Source organism: Rhincodon typus, chromosome 32, assembly GCF_021869965.1.
Source record: "Rhincodon typus isolate 14 chromosome 32, sRhiTyp1.1, whole genome shotgun sequence".
NCBI lineage: Eukaryota > Metazoa > Chordata > Chondrichthyes > Orectolobiformes > Rhincodontidae > Rhincodon > Rhincodon typus.
In genome coordinates, this window is record NC_063363.1 from 19672145 (window position 1) to 19695946 (window position 23802).

Below are 23802 nucleotides of genomic sequence, written 5' to 3' on the forward strand. Positions count from 1 at the left end.
ATGCAGCCTCTGGTTGTCTGAAACAGAAATTCCAGGGATTCATGCAGCATCCTCTGTCTGGACAATGCTGGTATAATGCCCCAAACATGACCTGCATTGAAACCTGATGCTGAAGAGGCCTTCCCATTTGGCCCCAGTTGGTGTTCGGTCCACCAACTGCTCATGTCCCATATGCACAGCATTCCATACAAACTGAGTGAATGTTGCTGTCCTGCATCTACCCCAACCCTGAGGACATCCATGGCTGCAAGCTCAACAGTGGGAGTTGGCTCCACATCCCGTAAAGTTGATGCTGGTCCTAGTCTCATGGACATGTGTCCTTCATTCTTTCATGTAGCATTCTTCCTGCAGCAGACCCACAGAGACAGCCACAGTTCCTGCTCCTGGATTCATTGGGAATGTTTCCAATGGACCTATGTAGGGCAATATCAGAAACAAAGCAGCTTCTCAATAACCGATCATTCAGTAGTTATAATACACATAAATAACATTCAACCAGCATCCTGTAAATGTTGGAACATCGAGGTCCCTGCTAAGGAGATCATGGGATGCTTCAACACGGTCTTTGTACATTGTTGCTGACTCAAGTGGTTGTTGCTCAAGCCTTTTGGTTCCCCATACAGAAGCAGATTCTATGTGTGCCAGCGTTAAAGAGGACCTCTGCTCCATCCCCAACTCCCACAGTACACAAGAAAGGCAGCATTTCATTTAGGATACTGGTGCAAGCATTTTAAGGTTCAATGTGTGAAATGAGCAGTTCCTGCAACTTGTACAAACTATGGCACTTCTTAAGGTGATAGTTATTTTGGCAATGGAGTGAATGTCTCCAAGTTGCGAAACATTGCTTGTCCTCACAGCTATTAGAATAATTGATTTGTAATGTTGAATGATGTGGTCAAGAGGGCTTGGGGCCAGAACTTTTATTTGACACCATAGATCAATGCATGAGATTCACATTTGGTGGTCATAGAAGTCTTTCACTTATATGGGTATCTGTTTAATGCTATTTTTCTTTGAAGGGTCTCACATTGCAATAAACTGGGCGCTCAACCCTCTTCAGATAATTTACTCTGTCTTCTTAGAGTGTACTGGCAGCCATTTTCATTCCCAATGCATACTTGTGATTTGGATCATGATGGGAGGCAACAGCAGTTATATTTCGTGGAATAATTCACAGGCATAGCCTTTTAGTTTAGGTGGCACTCTTCCAAATGTGCATATTCCTTTCTTTGTTATAATCCCTGTCATCCCCATCACCTTTTCCATGTTCCAAACAACCTATTTATTTAACTGTTCATCCACTTTACTCCAGAGCCCTAGATATATCGAGCTGTCATACTGACCTTCCATCAAAACCGGTGGTGCTGACTCTTGATGATACCCCTTTTGCGATATCCTTCGCTCTGCCTTGCTGTAACATCTGCTGTCCCTTATATGATGACTTTAACCCCACTTTGGCCACTCTTTTCCCTTCTGCATCCCAGCATGCTGCCTTTAATGCCCACAATTGAGTTCCCCAGCTTCCCTACTACAGCAGTGATCCCTAATAAAACCCCTTTAATTTTCAGTGCACAGATCCCCAGAATTGACCATGGCCAACCCTCTCTGACCAACTCCCTGGACTGGTTGTACTGAACTTGCAGGATTGACTGTGGTCACTCCCCGGACTGCAGTGAAACAGCCCCACTGACCCCCGCCACTGAGAACTGTTTGGCTATATCCAAGCTCCCTGGGCTGATATCATATGATGCTCTTAACTTACTGGACCAGGAGCCCATGACTGAAGGCTGTCTCCCTTGCCTGGCAGAGGACTGCTCCCCTTAGGCTTTGAGCCATGGCCATTTAGTTGAAGGATGTGCAGTACCTTTTCTGTGTAAGCTTCTGCTACATGGTGTAAGTGTAACATTGATATAGCTTTATGGCATAAAGCAACACATCTTTCCCTTGACTGATCATTGCTGACAACCATGACAAGCTGCCTTGCCTTGTGCCTCTGCTCGAAAGCAAGGTGTGACAGAAATACTTTGAGCCTTTAAGCTCTGGCTGAGGGGACAAAGTGTAAGAAGGCAATGAATAGAAGAATTGTTGTGAGCATCTAAGTTGGTACAACATAAGTGGGCACTAGGAGATCAAGCGAGGAGCCACCCCAAGATGCAGTCTGTTTGAATCCATGAGACAGGGTCTCCCTCACGCGGAATGAGTCCTGACACCAGTATGGTGCACTCCAAAGCACAGCACTGAGGTTAGAACAGTATTGTAAGATGTTGGACATGTACCACGTTGGTGTGGTGAGTCTGGTATGTGTCTGGTATCAATAGTTGTGGATGTGATGTGCATGTGGTCCGTGAAGAGTAACCTGAAATGTTGGTGACTGCTCATCAAGATGGAGGCGCAGAGGAGCAAACGATGAGCTCAAGTTACCAGGTACCCACTCCGACCTTCATTTCGGGAGTTGTTGCCATCTAGTTTCTGTCTGGCACTTGGGAGAATTGAAAAACATGTATCAGTAAGCTGAGATCATGTACTAAAGGAATGTTAATGCATGTAAATAGGCCGTTGTAACTCATGAGTAAGATTCTTGTCCCATTGTTTAAAATTGGCTTTCGATGTTGCAAATCTTATTTCTGCGGAGGTCATCGTATTTTCCCAGCTGTCTCACTATCATGGATGATATCAAGGTCTGGGGAGATACTCTCATAATTACTGAACAGTGGGGATATGGATTGAATGAGCATCTGAGGTTTAGACCTCAGTTTCTAGTTATGTAGTCCCTTGTATCCGAGATGAGAAATTCATTCTCTATTGGTAGTGTTCTGTGCTTACTTCTGTCTCCTGAGCTGGCTGTGGAAATTGAGATTAAAGGCGTGCATACTGATGTCCTCTGAAGATCGCTGTACTACAAACATATAAAAATATATTTGTTGGCAAAACATTTAATTAGAAGCTGGCATCAATTTGTCATGCTGTGGTAGAACTGTACAGGTAGCTACAGCCGGCCAAAGATTTATGTTTGATCCTTTGCAGCTATGGAAAGAAGCCAAAGCAGATTTTAATTGTGCTCAGAATAACGATGGCTTACCTGACCAGCCTTTACCTTGAAGCTGCCACTATTCCATTATCTCACAAACTGCTTTCGATTATTTGTAAAGGTGATGGACTAAATCAGGGAGATATTTATCTTTGACAAGGATGATGCAGTACTTCTGCACTACCTCTGTGTTGCTTTTTGATAAACCTATCCCAGTCCTGTCCCCTCTGCTTTGTCGTTTAATGGCTCGTTTCAGAGACTAAATAGAACTAGCACCCAGGTTAAGTCATCAGCTTCTAAACATAGCAAGAATATGACCTTTCAGAGACTGCCTTTGTGCATGGGTACAGGGTGTAATATTTCACAATTTGCTATTTAGATTGTGCAGGTAAATTGCTTCAAACTTGCCTGCATTTTTTATGTGATTGCTCCACACTAGCGGCAGAATGTCACAACAGGCTTGTAAAAAATAATTCAAAGTTCTCCTTCACATTTCTGTACACCAAAAGTGCAAGAGAGCAATCAGGCATGCAACAATTCAGTCGTGCAACAAATATCATTTGTTCAGTATCTCAAAGGATTCCAGAAAGGGTGAGATATTAAAACTCTAAAGTAAGGAAACATTGGCGGCAACGTGGTTAACTTCTCAAATTTTGAGACCTCACAGATATTTATAAACTCATGAAGACATGGATAGGGTGAATAGCCAAGGTCTTTTTCCCAGAGTAGGGGACTCCAAAACTCGAGAGCATGGGTTTAAGATAAGAGGAGAAAGAATTAAAAGGGACATAAGCCCGACTTTTTCAGGCAGAGGGTGGTGCGTGTATGGCACGAGCTGCCAGAGGAGGTGGTGGAAGCTGGCACAATTACACAATTCAAAGGCGTCTGGATGGGTACATGAATAGGAAGGGTTTAGAGAGAAATGGGGCAAATGCTGGCAAATGGCACTAGATTAATTTAGGATATCTTGTCAGCATGGGACAAGTTGGACCGAAGGGTCTGTTTCTATGCTGTACATCTCTACAAGTTTTTGACTCGATAAATAGAGATGGGTTTGGAGGCATGCAGAAGCAGAGTTTCTTGCCATTAGTTAGCGTGCTAGTTTCCAGGCTCCATCTAATTTTGGAGGCAGGATAGTGTCAGGATGGGACTATGAAGGCAGCAGGAACACAAGCAGTATCAGATCTTCAGCTGGCCAATTATATTGGACAGCTAGATAAAGTATATAAGTAGAAATGCAAAAGAAAACAAAGATAGCTCTCACCCTATCACACCCAGTATATTTGCTTCACCATTGAGCATGTCCATTTTTCCAAGGATCAGATGGACATGCTGATTGTCTGGGTACTTTCTGTGTGTGAGAAGTCAACATTGGCCACGTTCATGTTCTCTATGTAATTCATCAACCCACAATCAGTCGTCGATGAGTGGGAGGACAAATCAGTGAGCCAGCTTCACCTCTGTTTCATTGACGTGGGGGCTCTTTTACTACAAATGTCACAAGTAACTTTTTGTCAGGAGGAAGCCTTTGCACAAAATTATTGGGGAAGAGTTTTCCTCTGGGGTTGGGATAGAGAGTTAGGAATTGTTTCCAGAGGCTGAAACCACCCTGGGGAGAAACAGTTACTGGAGTAGTCCGTGGGGACACCTTAATTCACAATGATACAAGCACTCTGTCGGACTCTTATGATGTAGTGATAGTTTCCCTACCTGTGAACTAGGAGGCCTGGATTCAAGTCCTGCTTACTCCTGAGGAGTGTAATAGTGCTTCTAAACAGGTTAATTAAAAATATGGACAGGTTTCCTATTCAACTAAGGTTTGTGGCTGGACTTTTGAAGTTGGACAGCCAATCAGAGGCCTTCCAGTTTGAAAGGAGAAGACGGGAGCAATCAAAGGTAAGAGAGAATTGGGGTTGACCTTTCCCCAACATTTTACAATATATATAATTAAAGAATTGATTCTGCAATTTGACCATGCACTCTGTGATGGGTGGAGGAGAGTGCCTGTCTCCAGGTGTCTGAATTGCCCTGACATCCCTCTAGGAACTTGCAGGCCAACTGGTAAATGTCTCTTGCAATTGACCTTAGCTGGGCTTCTAATGCGCTTGATTGACTACCACCATGTGGGAACCCAGCCAGCATCACTCTCATCTCCATAAAAAATGGCTCAGTGGCAGGTTGGAGCTGAGGCCTTGGCTGACGCTGGCCTCACCAGGCCCAAATCTGACTCTTTAGGACACTGGTGATTCACATCATGTTAGGGTAAATATGTAAGTGAAATAGTCATAGTCCACAAGGTCCACCCTCTCTGCTGAGAGAGACAAGAGATTATATGATTGATTGGCACCATTCCACTTTAAACATTGATCTCTGTGACCTACCACTATAGGTATAAGGATTGAATCCTTGCCCTTGGCATCATTCTGCGCCATCCCACCTAGAAAACAAAGCTAAGTAAAACCCGATAGGTTAAACATGTAGACATGTGTAATCTTTTAATAGATGTGAATGCAGCTAATTCCTGAAGTAGAGTTCCTGTCAAGTTGTTTTTCTTGCAAAAACCTGGAAGAACTGTAGATGCTGAAAAACAGAAACAAAAACAGAAATTGCTGGAAAAATGCAGCAGGTCAGGCAGCAACTGTGGAGAGAAATCAGAGTTAACATTTTGGGTCCAGTGACCCTTCTTCAGAACAGTTGTTCTGATTTCTTTCTCCAATACCTGTGGCCCTTGAGTCCACTGCATTTCCTGGCAAAATTACACACCTCAGTTCTGAAGTTCTGAAGAAGGGTCTAGGCCCGAAACGTCAGCCTTCCTGCTCCTCTGATGCTGCTTGGCCTGCTCCGTTCATCCAGCTCTACACCTTGTTATCTCTACACACGTCAGTTGTTTGTTCTCCACACATTTCCTGCAGGGGCAGGGATTCCCAAAAGGAGGGTTTTGCCCAACTGGTGCTACAAGCTGAAATTTTGGGGTCATGAGCCCCATGGCAGCAATGGTCACCAAGAGCTCTGATGAAGTTACCACTGTGCACCTACACTCATAGACATCTGTACACAGCCACCTTACTCACATAAAAGGGTCAAGAATGAGAGGGCATTGATTTAAAGTAATTTACAGAGAGGCAAGTGTGATGTGAGAAAAATCATTTTCACACTGTGAGAGGTTAAGGACTGGAATACACTGCCTGAAAGTGTGGTGGAGACAGTTTCAGTTGAGGCATTTTAGAGGCCATTAGACGATCAGTTGAATAGAGTTATTGGGAAAAGATAGAAGAATGGCACTAAGTCATGATCCTCATTCAGAGAGGCAAGGCAGACATGATGGACTGAAAAGCCTCTATCTGCACTGCAATAATTCTGTGATTCTGAGTAATACATGATTGTGCTTTAAGGAATCTTCAGAGCAATACTTGTGCGATGTTACTGTGTCATTCCCAGTGTTAAAATGTATTGTGCTTCTGTAATTCTTCCAGATTCTTAAGGTGTGGAATTTTCTTTAGAGGGGGTACATGTTTCCTATTTATCATTTCCCTTAGGTTCTTAAGAATTTGCCACATACTGTACAGCAGGAGTCAATTCTAAGTAAGATTAGGTAGCTTCTGTTCCCTGAACAACAGCGACAAACCACTTGTGTTTTGTGGTCTGATTTTTGATACAAGCTTATTTTCTTGATGTTTTTTGACAAATCACCAAATTAATTGTACGGTGAGATATGTACTCCCAATCCTTGCTTGCTAATCCAGGATCAAAACCATCAGCTACATCAGCTCATGTACATTATGACATAATATGTGTTCTCAATGCTTCTGGGTTTTAAACAGGGATGAATTAATTTGGTTTTAGTGTGTTTCTGTAAGGCTGTTTTTGTAGCCTCGGAGGTATTTGAAGTAATTGGATTTGCCTCTCCACCACTGCTTCATTTGCTTTAAGTCCATCAGTGTAACCCATTAGCTGCTAATATTAAAATTCATGAAAATTACAAGATGGCATTTATATGACCTAGGGTTGCTTTAATAATGCACCATCGGTTTTAGCATAGCTGTTGGTGACCATAAAAATTGCATTAAGCTTGAATCGAGTCCTCAACCCATTGTTTTTTTCCTTTAATAGAACCCGATCAGTGGTGGGGCATCAAACCTTAAAGATGCCCTATTCAAATGAGGCATGTTTTGTCACTACACATAGCTGACTCCTGTTTCCATAACAACCATGGCATGACTTGGGTTCAGTGGTTAGCACTGCTGCCTCACAGCGCCAGGGGCCAGGATACAATTCCACCCTCGGTGACTCTCTGTGGGGAGTTGGCACATTCTGCCTGTGTCTGTGTGTTCCTCCGGGTGCTCCGATTTCCTCTCACAGTCCTAAGGTGTGCAGTTTAGATGGATTGGCCATGCTAAGTTGACCATCATGTCCTGGGATGTGCAGGCTAGGTGGATGAGCCATGCGAAATGCAGTGTTGCAAGGATAGGCGAGGTGGGTGGGTCTGAGTGGGCTGCTTACCAGAGGGTCAGTGTGGACTCGATGGGCCAAATGACCTGCTTCTACACTGTAGGAATTCTGTGATTCAATGACTTGGGCACTAACTAGGCATTACCATGTGCCAACTATGCTGAGGTAAGCCCTTTCGGTTCATTTACTGGCACTCTGAGTACCTCTTGCATTTGAATCCGGCACACCAAGACTGCATTATTGTGCACTAACAGTCAGCAAATGGTTATTGGCTCACTAACTCACTGAGCTGAAGACTTCCTAGGTGTGAGGAGCAAAGGAGCAACTAATATTGATCACAAATAGTGCACCTTAGTGGGTTGGTGGGAAGAGTGCTTAAAGTTTTCTTGATGCAAATGTGAAAACCCTTTCCTCTTCACAGGTCAATAAGTGCATAATGAACCTGGTTCACAATGTGTAGACCAGCTGCTGGTGGTTCTGTATTCTTCAACCAGTTGCAGGCTTAGGCCTCAGTGCCTGCTTTGTCAGTCGCCAGTCATCATAATATCAGCCTCAATGTTTGGAATGTAACAATTTCTGTACGCTTATCCAAATCAACATATGATAACTATTCAGTTTTTATATGTTGTGCTCTTATGATATACATACTGTACTTGCATTCCAGTTCCTATAATATATCATTCTCCTGTTAATTGTAGACAGTCCCTTATTTAATAATCTTAGAGTTTTACTTTAATCCTGAGGTCTCATTTCAGTCCTCATGCATTTTGGTAGGACAGGAATATATTGCCGTTCCTTCAATGTCGCTGGGTCAGAATCCTGAAATTCCCTCCCAACAGCACTGTGGGTCTACTTACAGCATATGGACTACGGCAGTTCAGGAAGACAGACACCAACCTCACCTTCTCAAGGGCAACTAGGGACAGGCAATAAATGCTGGCCCAGCCAGCGACACTTGCATCCCACAAGTGAATTTAAAAGAAAGGGCTTGCTGTGCAACTTCTCACCCATTAAGCAACAAACACATCACACAGGATTTGAACACACTTCAAGCACTTTTTAGTTTCAAATTTGCCTTTCTGCTTCAGAATAACCTTTCAGGCAAATGGAGCATCATTTATTCCTATTTTAAAAAATAGTCTTTGTTGCTTTCTACATTGAAATAAAGGATGATTTTGGAAAGGGGAAATTGAAAAGCCTCCCCAAAAGCTAACAGAAAGAGCACAAGCTATTGCACTGTGGTAATCTCCATCTGAGATTTGAGGTCAGTGAACTCACTTACAAAGGCCTTTTCTCTATTTGAATGTGTCTCGTTCCTCTACAGCAGTAACTGAAAGAGATTGTGCGTGAGAGGGAAAGCAGCTGGGGATTGATGACACAGGACCATTTATTAGTACATTCTAAAATTCAACAGTGGAGCATGAAATCCTTTCAGATTCAAATAAGAAAAAAGATCACTGCATAATGAGAAGACGGGGAGATGCCAGTTTCTAACAAACTTACTCTTCAAACTGCTGGCTGCAAAACAATAAGTAGCTGCCTTTTGTAACTTTACTTGTAGTTGACTGGAATAAGATTTATTTTTTAAAAAATTCGGTGTTAATTGATCTTCTCTTTACATATGGCAGTATGTGGAGAGTGAATGTGATTGCATACAAATGTGCACTCTTTTTAACAGTATCAGGGATTTACATCTGACTGTTGCAGAAGCAGGGACATTAATAAAATCCAAAGAGGAGTTGCTTGGTGTACCTGTTTTATTTGAAGCTTGTTTTCAAAATGTGTTAGCTCTCCGACTTCAATGAGGATATTATTTTCAATGACATGATGATGCAGTCCACTCCTATCTTCCTCACATTTATCCTCTGTAATGTACCCATCTCTTTAGTCCTCTTCAGCAATATACCTTTCTTGGAAAAGAAGCAGCAAGATAACCTTCTCTGAAGACATGAACAAAGCCATTCTTCAGTCAAATAAGCTTTAGTGAAGCCTTTTGCTGTGGGATATGCCCAGAGGAACTGGGTTAAACTTGTTTGGATTACTTGTGATGACATTTATAATCAGTAACAAGGAATCCAGTGATCTATACCCAATGCAAATTTAGGTGGAAAAGTAGATTGTGAGGTATACTCAAGGGGATATAGATAGGTTAAGGCCCTGGAAAAGATAATGACAGATGGAATTTAATGTGAGAAAATGTGAAATTATCTATTTTTGTGGAAAAATAGAAATGGAAAATATTGCTTGAATGGTGAGAAATCAGAAAATATTGGCTTGTAAAATGATTTGAGTGTCCTTTGACACGAATCAGAGGTTTACAATGGTTACAAGCAAATAATTAAGAAGGCAAAAAATATATCAGCCACTATAGGAAAAAGGTTGGAATGTGAGTAAAGAAGTTTTGCTCGAGTTAGGTATAGCTTTGGTGAGACCATACCTTGAATACATTTTGATCTCTTATCTAACGTAGGATATCTGAAGTTGGATTGATCTCAGAGTAAGAATAATGTCTTTGAGGAGAGGTTTGTAAATTCTTAAAACTTGCTTCTTCGGACATGAGCATTGCCGACAAGGCCAGAGTTACAGCTCTTACCAAATTGCTCTTGAGAAGGTGATGCTTTTCTGATGAAGGGTCTAGGCCCGAAACGTCAGCCTCTCTGCTCCTATGATGCTGCTTGGCCTGCTGTGTTCATCCAGCCCTGCACCTTGTTGTCTCGCAGTCCCCCTGGTGTAGGTACACCCAGAGTGCCCTTAGCCAGGGGTTCTATAGTTCTAAATCAGAATGGTGTGTTTGACTTGGGCTCTCTAGAATATTATACTTTTTAATGAAATCACTTTGATTCTTTTAAACTTGGGACAATATCAGTTCTAACAAGTGTCCGAAGTCCAACCACCTGCATCAGCTTCATTAACAACGTTCCCTCGGTCATAAGGTCAAAATGGGGATATTCATTGATGATTCCATACTGTTTAGTACCGTCAGCAACACCTCGAGTACTAAAGCAGCCTGTTGTCATATGCAACAAGATCTGGACAGCATTTAGACTTGGGTTGATACATGGCAAGTATACTTATACTGCAAAGGTACCTGACAGTAAATATATCCAACATTTCCCCGTGAGATTCAACAGCATTTCCATCAGTGAATCCCCCACCATCAATGCTCTAAGGATGGCATAGATCAAAACCTTAATTGGACTAATCAGATAAACATTTTCATGAAAGAACAGAACAGAGGCTGGGAATTTTGCAGCTAGTAGCTCACATCCAGATACCCTAGGCCTGTCTGTTATTTACAGTTCACGTCAGGTATGTGGTGGAATGCTTCCCACTTTCCCAGATGAGTGCAGCTACAACAAGCCTAGCAGGCTGATACCATTCAGCATGAAGCAGCCTTTTTATTGGTATCACATTCACCAAGTTCGATGTTCGCTCCCTACACCAGCAACACACTGTGGCAGCAATGCATCAAATCCACCAGTTAAAAGAAGAAGAGCAGCAGATGCCTGGGCCAAGCACCATCTTTAAGTTCCTTTCCAAGACAAACATTGTCCTTTCATGGAATACACCATGAGGTGAAAATCTTGGAGCTCCCTTCCTAATAGCAGTGTGGATGTGCTTGACATAAAAGCACCTACACCATGTGAACTGCAACAGTTTGACAAGATGGCTCACCACCACCTTCTTAGTATCAATGGATAATTAATGCTGGCCTAGCCAGCTACACCCACATCCTGCAAATGAATACATTTTTAACATGGTACTCTGACAAGTTCTTACAGCGAGAGTAAATATATTAGAGTCGTACATCACTAAGGGTCGGCCGTTGTAGATGTTAGATGTGTTTAGACTGGTTGAGCAGTTGTAAGATGTTAGAGTGCAAAGGTTGAGGTGTGGTAAATGGGTTGCTCAGTGTAATATCAATAATTTGGCAATAGCAATAGTATCAGTACCACATCATTAGGAACCCACAAAAGATATTGAGCTGCTGATGGAGATAGTTCAGTGAAAATGTATGCAATATTTATACTTGTAATTGCATGATTATAATCATTACTCACTGAATACAGCATGCATTTGAGCAAAATGACAAAAGACCATGTATTTCCTTTCTTTCTACATGTCATGAAACAATTTTGCTTTGATTCAAAACATAACAAATGGATTAAGAATACAAAAAAATCTAATTGGGATTGGTTTATTTAAAATAATTTAAATAAATATATTGTTTTTTACTGAAGTTTCACCATTTAAATTTTTTCTGGTTCACATCAAATCCTGTTTTCTTTCTGATTGCGACATTAGCAATTTCTCTAAGGATGTAGGATTCCCATATAGTCAGGACTGTGCATTTTATAGTTTGCAAGTATCAGTGAAAGAAAGATTTGCATTTATACAGCATTTTTCACAATCACTAGCTGTCTCAAAGCAGTTTACAGTCAATGTGCATTTGTTCTGATGTTGTCACAGTTGTAGTGTAGGTAATAGGACAGTTAATTTGCAGTTGGCAAACTCTCAGAAAGAGAAATGTGATAATAACCAGGTAATCTTTTCTTGCTGATTTTTGATGGAGAAATTATTGGCCAGGATATCCGGGGTGACTCCTTGCACTTCTACAAGTTGTATTATTGGATCTTTTTACTGTGTAATTGTGTTGAACTCAATTTCCGCTGTAACATATCCTTTGCGTATCAGGTGCTTTATTCAATGTGTTATTTCTACAGATAACACATGTTGCAGCTACTATTCTTCACCATATTGTATATTATTCCACAGGTATATAGTATGTTATTGTGTACATTCTGTATTATTCTCCCTTTGTGCTAACCTGTATTTATCACGTTTTCCAAAAATATATCTTATCCTAACATTTGTAAAATATATTACAAAACATTTCAGCTTGAATATTACAAAATTTGTGGTCGATTTTTGCCCTATTTTTTATTTGACCAATAGCATGTATTCCAGCCTAGGTGTTATATCCCGCGTTGATCGGTGCATGGCCCACATTTCAATCCTTGTATCGCCAATCTTGTTCTCAATGTTATGGATCATTAAGCAGGACCAGTAAAACTGAGGTGATACTCATTGAAATACTGAGGCAGTAACACATACCTTAAGTAGAAATTAGCATGCACTAGCAATAAAAGCAGTAATATCATGAAAAATGCAAGAGATTGACCTCAATTTAAATTTAAAAAAGTCTCTTTAGACGCATAAAAGGCTCCTGAGGAATCAACACCAAAATAAAAGATAGCTGATGTGACGCCATTGTGTGATCTTCATTCAGTTTAATTTCCTTGAAGAAACATTTTTCAAAGCCAAAACTCCAAGACAAACATAGAACATAATTTAAATTCCACAGCAATTTAAAATTGTATTTTTAAGCCCATTTACAGTGCGTTAATTACATTAAAATGTGTAAGGTCCCTTTAGCTGCTGGTGTAACATCTTATAATTTTCATGGTGCATAAATGGAGAATGTACATATAAATCAATTTAGTGTCATGAGCAAGATTACTTTGTTAGCTTTTTATTGAAAACAACATTGTACTACCTTGATCTGCTTGTTTAGACTTCACGTAACATCATTTTCTAATGTGATGGATATAAATTCATTCAGCTCACAGCAGGAAATTAGCTTGAATTAAATGGCTTTATGTCAAAATATGTTCATGTTCTTATGTTACAGGTAATAGACATTCATTTTATTGATTATTAATCTCTTAACTGAGACAAGAACACAAACTTGTAGACTTTGTCTAGCATCTTCAGTATTTTGTTGCTGTTATCATAAACAGGAAGGAGGTTAGGGTGAAGGGAGAGTCATGTAGGAAAAAATGCCAACTTGTAATTTTGCACTTTGAATTTTCAGTTCTGCAGAAGTTGGAGAGGGCAGATTACGTTGTTACACTAGCTGTACCTTTGCCTGTCTATGCATTGAAATGCATCATCTGAATTTTATATTTTCACAAGCCTCTGTATGGTCTGGTGGCATCATAGAATTATACAGAACAGAAGGAATTCATTCAGCCCACTGTGTCTGTGCCAGCTCTTCGAAAGAGCTTTCCAATTGGTAGAGGCAGAGAACGTATGGAGAAGAGGATATTATACCTGAAGTGGTAGTCCTCATAGGAGGAGCAGTATTAACTTGTCTTAACCTTGAGGTAATAGCAGTTAATTCTATGTTGTGTAATTAATTTAATTAATATAAGAGAGGCTAATATCAGTTTAAGAATGGAACTAGGATTTCACATTTTCTCAGGGTATAATGAGCCCTGAGATTAAGGATTACTGGTTCTATATTTGAACTGAAATCCAGTAAAAAGCCTCCAAATTAGTTCTGGACCTTCCTCTGTAATCTCCACCTACCCAAAATGAAGTTAGAGATGGGCACAAGTGCTCTTGGGGGGGGGGGGGGGGGGGGTGGGGGAGCCCCCTCAATAAGTCATTTCAGGCATACTTGCATGCCAAAAGGTTCACTGGGGCCAGCTTGGAAATTCAAGCTTGACTCAAATCTGAACCCTTCTAAGATCCTAAAAACATCAAAGGGTAACAAAACGAGGGATTTTGATGAATGGAGGGGATTTTTCAGCCCACAGGTTTTATGTAATGCATTTTCTGTATTGCTGGGATTGTCAACTGTGGAGAGTAATTAGTTAGTTTGGTTTATGAAGTTGGATTAAATTGCTACAGTTTTATTATCGTTAGGAATCGTCAAGATATTCCATAGAACCCTATCTTTTTGGAGGTTACGTGTAATTACTTGTAGTCTCAGGAGACTGATTACACTGAGTTATTCACTGATTCAGGAAATTGCATATGATCTGCAGATTGAGTGGGTTTAATGATTGGCTTTTTGTTGTTCATGCCCTATTTCATTCACTGCACAGAAGACGCTGAGACATGGCAGACTCAAAATCACTTAGGCAATACTGCACACTGTGTGCAGCAATTGTGGATCAATCTCATAGGAATGTGGAATTTGGCCCTTCACATCTATATCTTACCAAAGAAAAAATCTCAGTTTGAGTTTTGAGAATTCTGATCAGGAATGAGAATTTCTGATATGCACAACCCTTTCAATGAGAAAGTACTTATACAGTCATACAGCACAGAAACAGACACTTCGGTCCAACTTGTCTATGCTAATCAGATACCCCAGTCTGACCCAGTCCCATTTGCCAGAATTTGGCCCATATCCCTCTAAATTCTTCCTATTCATATACCCATCCAGATGGCTTTTAAATTTTATAATAGGATCCACCTCTACCACTTCCTCTGGCAGCTCGTACCATACATGCACAGCCCTCTGCATAAAAGAAAGTTACTCCTCAGGTCCTTTCTAAATCTTTCCCCTCTCACCTTAAGCATATTCCATCTAATTTTGGCCTACCCACCCTAGGAAAAAGTCCTTGACTATTCACCCTATCTATGCCTGATTTATTCCTGGTTGCCCCAGTTCTTATTTTAACAATATGTATTTATTCCCCACCAGAGAAATAGGTAGATACGCAAAATGTATCAGCATATTGATCACTTCAAGCAGCTTGATTAAACCACTGCTCAATGTTCTGAATTCCAGGGAATATAAACCAATCATCACCAAATGTGCTCATAATTGAACTTTTTCATCCCTGGTATCATTCTGGTGAATTGACCCTCTCTTCCTCCAAATTCCAATATTTCTTCTGTAAGATGTAGTGACCAAAAAGCATACTCAGATGTGTTCTCACTAAGACTATAATTGAAGCATCATTTTCTCATCTTTATATTCTAAATCCTTTGACATAAAGGGAAACATTTCATTTAGCATTTATTTTTGTCCTTGTCCAACAACTTATTGTCCCATATTGTTATAGCCAGTAGCTATAGCCAGTATAGGATAGTTATAGTCCCTAACTCATCCATATCACCTAGTCTCACGATATCAGGAAGACGTTTCAATTTGCTTTTTCTTGGATACAAAATATATAACCTCACACTTCCCTACATTGATTTCCATTCACCCTAGTTCTGCTCAGTCATTTAATCTATGCATGTTGCTACTGTACTTCCTTTTTTGTCACCGTTCTTAAAACAAGTAGAGCTAGTATTCATTCTCCATCCTTAATTGCCATGAATTGGTATTTACTGGGCCACTTCAGTGAAAATTTATAAATCGACCACAGTAACAAAAGACTGGAGTCATATCTAGACTAGACCAGATCCACTAAGGTTTCCGCAGGGGTTATTAGAGAATTGAACTTTATGACATTCTGAAGTTTCTTAATGACTTCTTTTGAAGTCATGCCAACTTTCATTTCCAGATTTTTAAAAAAATTGTTCAAATTATTGCCATGGTGAGATTTTAACTAGAATTGTCTGAATTATTAATTATGCTCCCATGCCACCAACCTAGTAGCAGAATCATTTATATCCCATCTACACAAATTATTTTTTGTTCTAACAAGTGCCACCATAAACTTGGATATATTGTCCTTTATTTGTTCATCTGAGTCATTAATGTATGAAAGAATAGAATAACTTGCTTTGATATAACTTTGATCATAACTACAGAATATCCCCAAGCACTTTGCAATCAATAAAGTATTTTTGAAGTATCATCTCTTATAATGTGGGAAATGCCTGCAGCTAATTTGCATACAACAAATCCTGAAAAGCAGCAACGTGATAATGAACAGATAATCTCTTTTTGTGATGACGGTTAAACAATAGGGCCAGCATACTGGGGATGACTGTTCTGCTGTTCCTTTAAACAGTGCTTTGGGATCTAGTACACAACCCCTCCCACCACCTCCCCCCCCCCGCCCCCCACACCCACCCCACTGAGAAGGAAATCTAGGTCCTGATTAACATCTCATTGAAAAGACAGCACCTCTGATTGTGCAGCACTCCCTTGACACTGCAATGAAGTTTAACCTACATTGCTGTATTCAAATCCTTTGTGTAGCGTTCAAATGCATAACCATTTTTTCCTCTGAAGCAAAAGGATCATTGTTTGTGCTGTGGAGCCAGGTAACGGTTAGGATAGTATGTTGCCACCAATCCTCCTTCCTTTATGGGCCTAATGGCCTGTTTGATTAACAATAATGGAGGATGAACCACTCGTGAGCTTTGTCAGGGAAAGACATTGGTGTTGACAACAGGGTATGATAACAATAGGTACAGGTCATAAAACTACGATTATTAGGAGCCCTTTAAGAGCTCTAGGCTTCTGATTTTCCTACCAAGATCATATGACATCATTAGATTGAATGAAGCTTAATGCAACATTAGTCTTTTCAAACCTATTACATTATACAAGATGAACTTCTGGACACAAAGTTAAGAACCCAATACAGATTGTTGGAGAATTTCACTTATTACCTCCCACCAATTATCCTTTATCCTGATACTTTATTGCCTGCCTTCCAACTAGACCACATACCATGCCACAAATTTACTGGCAATTCTGTGTACTTCCATTTTTGAAGTTTATCTTTCACTTAAAACCTTACCAAAATAACCTCCAAGCCAAACATGTTCAAACAAATCCCTGAGGTGGACTGGTTGGAGTTTGTGTCAGTGCAAACAACACTTTTTCTCAAATAGTTATATCCATCTCTTTAAAAAAGACGAGAGAACTGCAGATGCTGTAAATCAGGAACAAAAACAGAAGTTGCTGGAAAAGCTCAGCATCTGTGAAGAAAAAAATCAGAGTTAACGTTTCAGGTCCGGTGACCCTTCCTCAGAACTGTCTCTGTCTGGTTCCCACACTGAATCCTGAAATTGCCTTTAAAGTTGCTGTTCCCATTCTGTTATACGTTGTTGTGCATTCCCACTTGTCTGTATCATATGTCACGCTGCTATCATGTATACTGGGTTAATACCAGAGGGTTGAGTATGAGCTGCTGTTTCCCTGACAGGGACATGTTTAAGCACTTTTGTGATGAGTTTTGAAAGAATTTGTCAATGAAAGCTCAGTGTTGCTCACGGATGTTTTCATTACATGGAGTGGGGTGGTTCTGGTATTGAATGGCAGCAGGACATTGAGGGACAGCACCTGGAGCCACTGAGTTGGGGTGAATGAACTGAAGTGTCCCTGACACCATTCCAATAGCAGTGTTCAGCTGCACATCTGTGATCTTTCTATGGGAGCTTCAGCAATGTGAAGCAGAGGAGTTTTATTGCAGCACGGTAAATTAGGGTCAGTATATGCAGTACAGAGCAATCTGGGTGTGTTTGCACGATAATGTTGCAGTGAGTTTCTGGGCAGGGTTTCGCCCTGATTTTTACTTTAGACCTGAGTAGATGTGATGAGTCCAGTGGATGAGTTTCCAGTCCAAGGTGACATCCGTGTATTTTGGGTCACTTTCCATGGAAGGAAATGTTAATAACTTTCCTGGTGGCAGTGTTGTTCAGATGGTCTGGATCTATTAACAATTCAGCGTCCTTTCATATGTTATTTACTGAGGTAGATTAATGTAAGCTTTCTGAATACGAATCCATTTCCTATTAGCTACACTTCATACACATTGAAGGATCAATCAGATAAGTGCTAGTTTGGTGTTGTTAATAATGAATATGGTATTTTGCGCTTACCCCTTGGGCACAGTAATTCATTTCCCTTCTGCTTGCACTTCCTTCCAATCCTACCATTTTTATCTGAATTGTTAAAACAGGTATTTAGATAAAATCTGTTAGAGCTGGAGTTGTTATTTTGCTCGCCAACGTGAGTAGAACTTAATCACAAAATGTCATGACTGGTGCTCCTCCAGCCTCCCCAACTAAAGCTATAAATCTGCTGCTTTCAGATATTTTGTGGTGTACCATATGACCCAGAGCATTGGATAACATCACACGACCACTGAGCAGGCTACTACCACTTTGCACGATGTGTTGGATACCACCATATTATTGTGTTTTGGGTGATGCCATGTTACAAAAAGAATAGTATTATTTTCCAGTGAGTGCAAAATACCATTACCGTGTTTGTAATGTATTGTATTCACATATTAACTAGTATACACAGATTGCACACCAGTTTAACCTACTTTTCCCATGTACTTGCTCTGAAAGACTTGATTAATACACAGCTGCAGTCAAAGTAAAGATGGCGGAGCATGGAATGTATTGACATGCTGGGTCCTTCCATAGAGTATTGAAATATGCTTTGAGTAAGTCTGTAACACTTTTGAATGTTTACCCAGTTTTTGTTGACTGTGACTGATATGCTTTTGATCATCGATTAGATGAGTGCAAGATACTGCCATTCTGCTTGTGTGGCACACACGTATTAGCCAATGCAAATATAATGCAGTCATGAAATAAATATTCCACATGGTATAGAGAGCATCACCCATACCTGGTAAAACTCTGACTTTGCTCTCTTGCCAGGGAGCCTTGCCTTCTGGAGGCACAGATCAGAAAACATGGGCATCTGCCACATATGACTAATTTTATAGCATATTTTTCCAGCAGCTGAGGGGAAATGGAAAGTTATAAAGTAATAATGACAGGGATGATCAAACTTCTGTGGTGATATCCTGATTTATATCTTGCTGCAAACAACAATGAGTGTTAAATGGATTTGGAAGTGTGGAAAGGTGAATTTGGAGAGTATTGTTTGGCAATCACTGTCATAAATGAAACCTATCATTTAAGTTGACCTGTATGCAACCTGAGGTACTTTTTTCTCTTTTGTTTAAAATTACTGGTGATACAGGAATGCTCTTCACAGCTATTATGTGATATTTTCTCTGCATCATGAAAATCACATCAACTCATGCAATATCATGTGAATTATAATAATATTTTTCTGCCTCTGTGACAACAAGAACAGAAGTTGACCAATAGATAACTACAATGAAAAAGAATATTACTTCACATTCCAACAATGCAAACGCTATATCCCATCAGAAGCACAATGTTTTTGTAATCCCAATTGCATGGCTATGTTAGACAATGCTCTTCACACATTGAGGCTTCCAACTAGGAGCAGGTGATAGCCATTCAGTCCCTTGAGCCTGCTCCTCCATACAATAGGATCACGGCTGGTCTGACCATAGCTCTAAAACCACATTCCTGCCAACCCCCTGAAATAACTGCACAGAGGCTGGTACCCATCATCCAATATTTACATGTGCACAGTACATGGGCTCTGACCAACCAGCTCAGAGCTAATCCCTAGAATGAGGAGACTCTCTGACATTTCTGTTTATATCTGTCAGCCAAGACTCCTCAATTGGCCCAGGTTAACAACCCCAATCAAAGATATCATAGTCAATGAGAACTACCTGGTCCTCATTCCAATCACTACATCCGATAATCATTGACACTGTCATTAATCAATAATCTAACTACCTTTGTCTTGAAAATATTCAATAAACATTATTATAGTGTTGCTCGTATCCTGTTTCATTAGGAGTATTACTTACAAGAAGAATGTAATGCAACTCAACAATTCCAGTACTCTGTGCTCTAAGCAACGCTGCGTTTTGAGTAATAGCAAGAAATGGACCTCGTCCATTTTTGAAGAGCTGACCTTTTGTCTGTTTTTTACAGGTGCCCACAGTGTAAGGGAGGAGCCTCAATTTGTGACTGCCCGTGCTGGTGACAGCGTGATTCTGGGATGTGATGTGGTGCACCCAGTGACAGGACAGCAACCCCCCTATGTGGTAGAGTGGTTTAAGTTTGGAGTTCCCATCCCGATATTCATCAAATTTGGCTTCTATCCTCCTCATGTGGACCCTGAATATGCAGGTAGGACATACAGAGTTAAGACATTGCAGACCAGCTCAATGTACAAAGAGATATCAAATCAATGTTAGAGAATGGCATGGTGCCAATATGGTGAAATAAATACTCCTAAACAATATTTGAAAGCCACAAAAAGAATGAATATTTTGAAATTTTTGTTTGACTTCAGCAAAATTTAAAAGTAGCTTTTTCTTGAGTGTATAGTTAGAATTAAACTGCAATTTTTCCAACTTCTGACAAGCATTTTGTTGGAGTCTCTGGCCCACATGACAATGCTTTTGATGTATCTTTGTATCCACTGTCAATTCTCTTTGCAGGTCTTCAGCAACTAAAATGGAAGCTAATTGCTTTTACAGTTAACTCCAGTAACTTAGTCCTCCCCATCAGAACCAAACCTTGACCACAGTTCACATTCTGTAAAGTCTGTAGCGGAAGCCACAGCAATTCTATTCAACTGGAAAGAACAGTCTAACATAAAACTCTTCTGAGTATTGTTAGCATTCAAAATGTTTCCATGTACTTCAAATCTTCCGACAAGGGGCTGAAGGTCATTCTGCTCCTTCAATCAATTTGACCGATTTTCAATTCCTTTCTGGTTAAATAAAGCTAGACTTTCCAGAAAACAGGTTTCTTTAACAAAAGCAAATCAAGCATAAAATAAAAAGTGTTTATCTATCAAGTATTATGAAAGTATTGAAAAATCAATTTTCTGGATTTTAATTTCAAAATTATGTATTCATGACTTGGCCTTCCATACGTTTGTAATATTAACATGACCATTTGTTATAAAATCACTGTGTCTGCTGTTTTACTGAAGACATTAACTTATCCAAATGTTTTGAATCATGTTGTACAAATTGGGCCCATAAATTTCTTTTACGCAATCGCTGTCTCATTCTCACTTTACCATTCTCTTTCGCTCACTCTTTTGAACTCACTTTCTGTCATTCTCAGCCACTGCCTCATACTCTCATCTGCTCATGCTCTCCCGTTCACATTCTTTCCCTCTCTCACTTCCTGTCAGTAGCTATTCTCACAGCAAACAAACTCAATAAGAAATGGTGGCGTTTCCCATAACAATAAAAAAATTCAGCCTTCAGGCAAAAAAAATCTTGGAGCTTCCGAACTTTTAATTAGAAAGTTGCATTAAAAAATTACTTATACAAGAGAATAACTTTAAAATATGCCCCTTGCATTTAACTTGATCTTCATAAGCTTTTAACTGCCATCAGGAGAAGTTATTATTGTTCACTATGAAGTAATTGCCCCCAACTCTGAGGAAACTATTAAAAACAAGCTTTTAACATGCAGGTTGTAGCTATGGCTTCAGTCAATGACCAGGTGCATTGTTCAGCAGAGTTTGTCAGCCTTTTCATTCTCAGGTGCCACTGGGAGCTGCCATTTATCACCCAGTTGAGAAACAGCTGTATGCTGAACAATTACATGAATCCTACCCATCTGTCTTTCATTTTATGTTTCTGGCCATTTGCACATTCAGCTGATTCCTGTATTTCTAAATAAACATTTACTCTTCTCACCCTTCACTTAACTTTAGCTGCTCGGATTCATACGGCTAAATTTTACTTCAGTCTCTGAGGCCCTGAGCCTGAGGCCATAAGCAGATCTCGAGCCTGCTTTTGCCAGCAACAGAACTCAGTGATTTTGTGGCAGACTGTCTCCTAGTAGTCTGCCTCCAGACTCATGATACAATGTGGATGATGGGCAGGCTTCTAATACAGCCAGTTCAATCAGAGGGCCATTGGCTGTGAAGAGACAGCTACCAATCATGAGAGGTGGTCGTTGCCAAGCAGAAGATCTTGAGCTTTTTTTTCTTTCTTTCGTTCATTCATGAGAAGGTGATGGTGGGCTGCTTTCCTGTATCTCTACATTCCATTTGGTGCTGGTGCACCCACAATGCTGTGAGAGAGTTCCAGTATTTTGACCCATGCGGAACGGTAGTATATTTCTAAGCCAGAATGGTGTGTGGCTTGGAGGGGAGCTTGCAGGTGGCAGCGTCCCCATATCTATTGCCTTTCTCCTTTTAGTTGTTAGTGGTTTTAGTTTTGGAGGGTGCTATCTTAGAATCTTTTGCCTGTCCATCCTCTAAAAGGTTAAACATTTTAGTTAAGGATGTATACAGGGATGGGCAGATGATAAGCTCAAAGAAGAGATAACTGAAAGACGTGATATTTGTAAAACCAAAACCAAAGGATACTGCCATAGCCTTTGATAAGTCTACCCTTATCAAGAGATTTCAATGAACTAATGGCTATGGATGTAAAAGTATGGGATGAAGGAAATAAAAATGATAGTTGGTTGATTTGGCCATCAGATTTTGACAGTCAGTAATAATAAATGACGAAGATTTTAAAAATGTGGATAGGCGTTAGATGTCTCGAACCATTGGCAAAATTTCTCACTGATATTGGAGAAGTGGAAGGGCTGCAATTTGCTAACAACAATTGAGAGAGACATGTGAATCGAAACTGGATATATGAATAGTAAGTGATTAGCACCTATTTTGGGAAGGGATTACAATTAATACTACTTTTCCGAAGTATTTGACTGCACTTTATGCCCCAGAAAGAATTCAACGAGCCTTAAAATGTAAATCAAGGCCACCGGAAACCAGTTTCAATCAGGGAAAAATGGACTATTGTGAAAGAGAGGGGCTTGAAGAATGGGGAGGCATGGGGAAGTTATTGGTAAGAATGGGAAAATGTTAATTGTACAGCTTGTGAATCATACTATTCAGGTACACACTGCAAGGTTATCATGGATTACAAATGTAGGAGGATATAAAATAATACGGAGCAGGTCCCTCACATACCAAAATGTTTCACAGAATAGATGATCAGACTGCTGCAATTGACTATTTAACTGATGATGGACAGATCAGAATTGATGGACGTTATGAGACCATTAGTTGTGAAGGACTTAAGAGCATACGAAATAGGATCAAGAATAGGCCATTCAGCCCCACAAGCCTGCTCCACCATTCTATAGGATGATGGTTGATCTTCCACAGGCCTTAACTCCTCTTTCATGCCAGATCCTTATTGCCTTCAAACCCTCAATATTTCAAACGTTTATCTACTTCCTCTTTAAATATTTTCAGTAATCTAGCTTCCACAACTCTCTGGGGAAGAGAATTTGAACTGTTCATTACCATCTGGAAGAATAAATTCATTCACATCTCAGTTTTAAATGAGTATCTCATTATTCTGTAACAAAGTTCCCTAGTTTGAGATTCGCTAACTCATGGACACATCTTTTCAACATCTATCCTGTCAAGCCCTCTCAGAATCTTGTACGCTTCCTTCCATCTGATCACCTCTCATTCTTTGAAACTCAAATGAATGAAGTCCTAACTTGTTTAGCTTTTCTTGATAAATCAACCCCTTCATTCCAGGAGTCAGCTGAGTGAATCTGTTTGGAATTATCTCCAATGTCAGTATGTCCTTCCTTCAATAGGGGAACCAAAACTGTACACCAATGTTCCAGAAGTGACCTCACCAACACCCTGGTGCAGAGCTGGATGAACACAGCAGGCCAAGCAGCATCATAGGAGCAGGAAGGCTGAC

General features: G+C 40.2%; 1 protein-coding gene across 1 annotated transcript in view; it reads left to right on the forward strand.

The window, feature by feature from the left end:
• Positions 1-23802, forward strand: part of igsf9bb (immunoglobulin superfamily, member 9Bb) — a 565867-nt gene that overhangs the window by 140789 nt on the left and 401276 nt on the right. The window contains exon 2 of the mRNA XM_048615582.1: positions 20024-20221. Coding sequence (XP_048471539.1) covers positions 20024-20221 — 198 coding nt within the window. The remainder of the gene's footprint in view (positions 1-20023; positions 20222-23802) is intronic.